At 39.0% G+C, this 6,000-nt stretch overlaps 1 protein-coding gene across 1 annotated transcript in view; it reads right to left on the minus strand.

Moving 5' to 3' along the window:
- The window catches only part of Nox3 (NADPH oxidase 3), a 58,078-nt gene extending 55,319 nt beyond the window's left edge, over positions 1-2,759 (minus strand). Inside the window, exons 1-4 of the mRNA XM_036169281.1 lie at positions 2,666-2,759; positions 1,992-2,087; positions 1,767-1,877; positions 399-483 (exon numbers count right to left, since the gene is read on the minus strand). Of these exons, the coding sequence (XP_036025174.1) occupies positions 399-483; positions 1,767-1,877; positions 1,992-2,087; positions 2,666-2,713 (340 nt within the window). The 5' untranslated portion in view covers positions 2,714-2,759. The remainder of the gene's footprint in view (positions 1-398; positions 484-1,766; positions 1,878-1,991; positions 2,088-2,665) is intronic.
- Positions 2,760-6,000: the final 3,241 nt, after the last annotated feature.

Below are 6,000 nucleotides of genomic sequence, written 5' to 3' on the forward strand. Positions count from 1 at the left end.
CCTATCTGTGTCTAACATTCATTAAATGGCAATAAACCATTTTCCTATTATATGATTGAGACTTTGGCTCTAAGTCGATTTTTGTTCTGGATTATACGAATAGCAAAATGCTCATTTAAATAGCATTAAATAGTATCTGTCACTGTACAGCAAACAAGTCACTTATTCACAAACAAAAGGAAATCTCTCTTCCTTTGACAATTGAGGCATTATTATGGAAAAATTCATTTAAGTATAGATTAGAAATTGAAAAAAATGTGAATACAAGGTTTCTTGTGGTCAGATAATGGGTGAAAGTTTCTTTCCTCTAGAGGCGAGACTGGGAGAGATTCAAACAAAACTGTGAAGTTAGACATTGAGACAGTTCCAAGCCCATTACATGATTAGTAAGCTCTTACCTGCATTAACAGCTATTCCATAGGCAATGAGTTTGTGGAACTTGAGGTTTCTGTCTAGGTGCCTTCCCCATGGTCCTCTGCAGCACTGAGGTATTAAAATAAAAGAATAAATGTGTTAGGGGAGTGGGCACAGATCTAACATGCCACGAGATCTAAGAGGTTAAGACGGAGGCTTGATGGACATCTACATTGCTTCAAGTGGGGATTTAAGACTTAAAACCTAGTGGCAGCCGATCACAGGGAAACAAAAGATTTTTAGCTGTTTTGCTGACATTTCAGCTCAGTCCAAATGTTGGAATTCTTAGCTCTCTGGCCATAACTCAAAGCTCTTAAATAAACCTTACAGTCATGTCTCAGTCAGCATGTTAGTATAGAACAAGGGAGTAATAACTGCCACCCACGCCCATGTGTTTTAAGTGACCTGTACACTATTTCTTATTATGCAAAGAAAGCCACTCGAAATCTGTGACTAATATTCATTAAGCTGTGATGATTCCACAATGAGGTATTTCTCCTGATAAAGGTGACTGGCAACCTTCTTTTTCTGTACGTTGTTTTCATTAACAGAGGAAAGCAGGTAATGAGCATGAGGAATAAATAGAATTAGTAAAGGTGTTACCACTGGTCAGTTAAAATGACCAGATTCTATCTGGGTCCTGTAAGTGTGCTTGTGGTAGGAACTCAGATGTTTCCTAAGTGGTGCCTGTCTCAATATTTTGTTTATCTCCCTACAGTCAGAAATACTTGCTCAAACCATCATAATCCTTTCATCTCCATGTGGGAAAAGATGGAGTGATGGAGTCCAGTGTCGATGGCAAAAACCAAAGTCAAATTGGATGTACTGACTTTCAGTTTTAACTAGTTTAAATGCAAACTACTGGGAGTTTCATAGGAAAATACATGTTTTCCAATTACACTTGTAAAAACAGTGTGTGTGTGTGTGTGTGTGTGTGTGTGTGTGTGTGTGTGTATGACTGTGAGCATGGGGTAGTTGTATGGAATGTAGGTGCATGTGTGTATGTATGTGCATGTGTATACCCATATACACAGTCCAAAGCCAGAGAACACCAGGCAGCCTACTCTACCACTCTCTGCCCTATTTTCTTGAGATAAGGGCCCTTATTGAGTTTGGAGTTGGGCTGGTGGCCAGTTATTCCTGGTGATCCTCCTGCCTCTGACTTACAACTGTGCTGGTGTTACAGAAACATACAAATACACTTGGATTTTTATATGGCTTCTGGGGATTTGAGCTCAGATCCTAAGGCTTTCATGGAAAGCACTCATACCTGATGGGCCATCTTTCTGGCCTTCAGTTGCACTATGTTAGGAAGGAACAACTGAGCTTACTTAAAACATTTTAGTACGTACCATACTCGTTCCCCTCACCAGTGAAAGGAAATTACGACTGACGGGTAACAGAATTAGCAGGCAGTTCAAGTTCAGGCACACTGCAGATGCTCGGGCCCATGCCAGTGTAGACTGTCCATAAGTCAGAAACATAAAAAGGAGGGATGGTGAAAACACGGAAGCCTGGAAACATAGAATGCACTTTCTTTTCTGAAACAATAACAGATTGTCATTAAATCTACTTACACCCAGAATAACTCGTGTATAAAAGAAAGCCTCCTCTTCGGCATACCAACAGAATGTGTCAATAAATAGATAGAAATTTACTGCCAGCCATGAGAGCTAGGATATAACAAAAGGAGACATGATCAATGCAATTGTCCACCATTCCCCCACTCAGGATCACTTGGGGCTCTTCAGTCTTTTCAGATGAAATGGAGAGCTTGTCAGTATTCATCAGAACCACTCCATACACTTATTTCTTACAGATTAGAGCTTAGCAGTGATGACAGATAAGAATAAATGACTGATTTTGTTAAAGTTGTTTTAAATACGTGATCAACTGACAAGCATAGGCTCTTCTAAGGCAACAGGGATTGACATAGTGAGAAGAGGTAGAACATCTTTAAAGCACTCTAAAAAATGACAACTCCACAGTTAATTCAAAAAACTCATTTGATAGAGAGATACACTTCTACATCATGCAATACAACCTACTTGACTTTAATACTTCAGAATGGACTGAACTAGAAAACAACTTTGCATGATTCTATAAGGGTAAATTAAATATGTTCAATGGATGTCTGCTAACAAGTTTTTAGTCTCATATCTAATGTCGCATTTCCAGACTTTAACTGTTTTAGAAATGTCACCCCAAGAATAAGTGACTCTTAGATACCACTAACAGGAGTGATACTCACAACCACCACCTTGGACACGCTCTCGTTCAAAATCCAGCACACTGTCATGACACTTCTCTTACTACCGACACGTTATTCCTTCCAGTTCATCTGAGCCTGTGTGTTCTGTGCTTAGAGAGGGGTCCCCTTCTAGATTATTTCATCCTTTTGTCTTGGAGCACCTGTTGGAAGCAGCTCTCAAGGAATTTCTAATTAAGGACTTAGTGCCAAGAGCACATCACCAAGCTGACATGCTTCATAACCTGGGTAAATACAAGTTTCTGTCTAATGATTCTCTTCTTCAAAGGATTCAAAGGAGAAGAAACTCATTTCATTAAATTGTCTTCATGCCCATGCCCCATTCATCTTCTCCATGATTGCAGTCAGGATGATAATAAGTCTGTGTGCAAATTTGAGAGATAATCTAATTTCTGAAGGCTGCTGGGCATAGCAAAGAATCTCCACCCAGTGTTCCCCACATTACTCAAGTCTTTCCTCCTCTGCCTCTCTTTCAAAAACCTCTCAATAGAAGGCAGAGAGCAAGAGCTAAGTAAATAGGGACTGAGCCACTTTTCATAATATTGTGAAAAAGTTTCTAAAATTTCCAGACAGGAAAACTCTTGTAAGCTTAAGGAATGTGATGATAGCCAGGGAGAGGTGGCACACGCCTTTAATCCCAGTACTCAAGAGGCAGAGCCAGGCAGATCTCTGTGAGTTTGAGGCCAGCCTCGTCTACAGAGTAAGTTCCAGGATAGACTCCAAAGCTACACAGAGAAACCCTGTCTTGAAAAACCAAAAGAAAAAAAAAAAAGAGTTGATAAAAGCATAATGTACACTTCTTTGTGTGTGTGTGTGACAGTGTGAGTGTGTGAGTGTGCATGTGTATAAGTGTGCATGTGTATTTGGCACCAATGAGCTAAAAGCCCCACCCCCACTTGGAGCACACATGCTTTGGTGTTCCCAGTAAGGCTGGTGATTCTCTGATTTTTGTATAAGTCTTAGTTATTAATTATAGTGACTGTGATTCTGAGACAAAGCTTTTGCGAGTGACATAATGTTCTGGCTAGTTCTGGCCCAGACATTTTTATTAAAAAGTTTTTAGATGGGGAGCTGGAGAGACGGTCTAGCAGTAAAGAGCAGCTGCTGCTCTTCCAAAGGACTCAGGTTCAATTCCCAGTACCCACATGGTATCTATAACTCCAATTCCAGGGCATCAGATACCCTCTTCTGGGTTTTACAGGACCAGGCACACAAGTGGTACACAGACATACACTCAGACAAAACACCCATACAGATAAATTAAGATTAAATAAAAAAAAATCTTTTAAATAATTAAAAATCATTTGGAGAATTGCATGGCATTTGCGTTTTTATAGGGTTGATTTGTTCAGTTGTGCTTAAAGAATGTCTAAAAATTAAAAACCCACTAAGAGTAATAGCTGTGGACTTCTGTTGACTTTTACCTGGACACTTAGTTAAGAATGTTTGAGTATTTATTGTCCAATTAACTTACACATTAACTCTAAGAGAATTTCCTAAGTATTGCCACACAACTGTGGGGAGAGGATCAAATGAAGTAAGTTGGTGAAGGAATGATTCAGACTCAACTCTGGTTCTGATTTTTGCGCTTTTATTTTCAACCATCACCATATGAAACATTAATATATAGATTGCTGTATCAAAATCTACTATAGAGATACAAACAGCATTCCTACAAATTGGACATGTTTAAGTTGGAGGAATTCATTTATTTTAACTTACCAATTACAAACAAATAAGTTGTTATGTGTGATTAGGTATGCGGTTTCTTCAATATGCTAGTGAATAATTGAAAACTGAATAAATACTTCTGCTGTGTTAAGCACCCTTCTTTTATGTTGTAAATTTTGTGATGCTTTGATAGAACGAGGCTTGCTCTGGTTTCAGTGGGTCCCTCATACTCTTTGGAAATCTGATTTTCAGTGACATGGAGTTGAAAGGAAAGACCCACATGAAGGGAGTGACCAAGTCAGTGATATGAGTGTATAAATGCCATAAGTCAGCATCATGTTCCTAAAAAGACAAATTCAGCCCCATTTCATGCTTTCACTCCCTCTATTGTCCTGCTGTGGACTGATGAGGCAAGACCCTAACCTCTAAAACAGTGAGGGAATACATTTCTGTAGCATAAACATAGGTCTTATAGGCTTGTGGTGAGGGGAGGGACCTCTCATGTTAGAGTAGTTAGCTAATTCCTAATAGTTAGAGCTAGCAACTTCCTAGGGATAATTAACAGCTTGCTTTGTGGTATTTCTTTATGCATAAACCCAGCCATCCTCTCCATTAATCTCTCATATACCCAAACAACGTCTCTGTACTAAATCAGCCCAGGGCCAGGTATACAGCCAGAACCATTCCATGGCCAGGGCCTGAAGAAACTGTTCAAACCATCAGACCTTAGGCTGGCTAAACTGTTCATGGGGACTTGCCCTGTGTGAAATCTGCAATAAAGGCCCCAGTCTATATTTTATGCCTTGCTCCTTTTTGCCTTCTGAACATGTACTTTGTCACCCTACATGGCCCCAAGTGACTAGGCAAACAAAAATCTATCTCTTTCTCTCTCAGATGTGGCAGTAAAATAATTATCAAATTCACTTCTTCCTAGTAAAAGATACAATTTTAAAAGAATTCTTCTGTGTGTGGGATATGTACAGACGTTGGTGTTTAGGCGCAGTATTTGCTTGAGATCAGCATGTAAGTTAGGATCTTCAGTTGCTCTTCAATGATGAACAATATAAAGACGTCACATTTTGGAGATGGAGACATGGCTCAGTGGTTAAGGGCACTTGCTGTTCTTGTTAAAGGGCCCAGGTTCAGTTCCCAGCACCTACACAGTGACTCACAACCACCTGTAACTCTAGTTTCAGGGGATCTGAAACATCTTCTGGTCTCTTTAGGTTCCTTCATGGACATGGTGCACAGAAACTCACACAGGCAAACACACATACAAACAACAACAACAACAACAACAACAACAATAACAACAATGACAACAACCTTTAAAAGCCTTTAAAAAACTTAAAAACCTATAAAATCTTCATATTCATTTTTAAGCCAATAATCTTCATGATTAAATGATTTGTTATTTTTGAAATGTTTAGGATTTACATATTTTAGAGACCATATTCAGTTAGACTATGAATGCTAATTCAGAAGGAATACACACAGGGTTTTATATTATCTTCAGTTTCAGATTCAGTGAGTACAAGAGTTGGAGAGTTTCAGCCTTCTGTGTTCTTTATATAATATTACAATTAAGATACATAATAACATTGATGGTAGGAACACAGCTGTTTTTCATATTTACATATAGCTTG

The sequence above is a fragment of the Onychomys torridus genome, chromosome 19 (genome assembly GCF_903995425.1).
Source record: "Onychomys torridus chromosome 19, mOncTor1.1, whole genome shotgun sequence".
In the NCBI taxonomy this organism is placed as follows: Eukaryota; Metazoa; Chordata; class Mammalia; order Rodentia; family Cricetidae; genus Onychomys; species Onychomys torridus.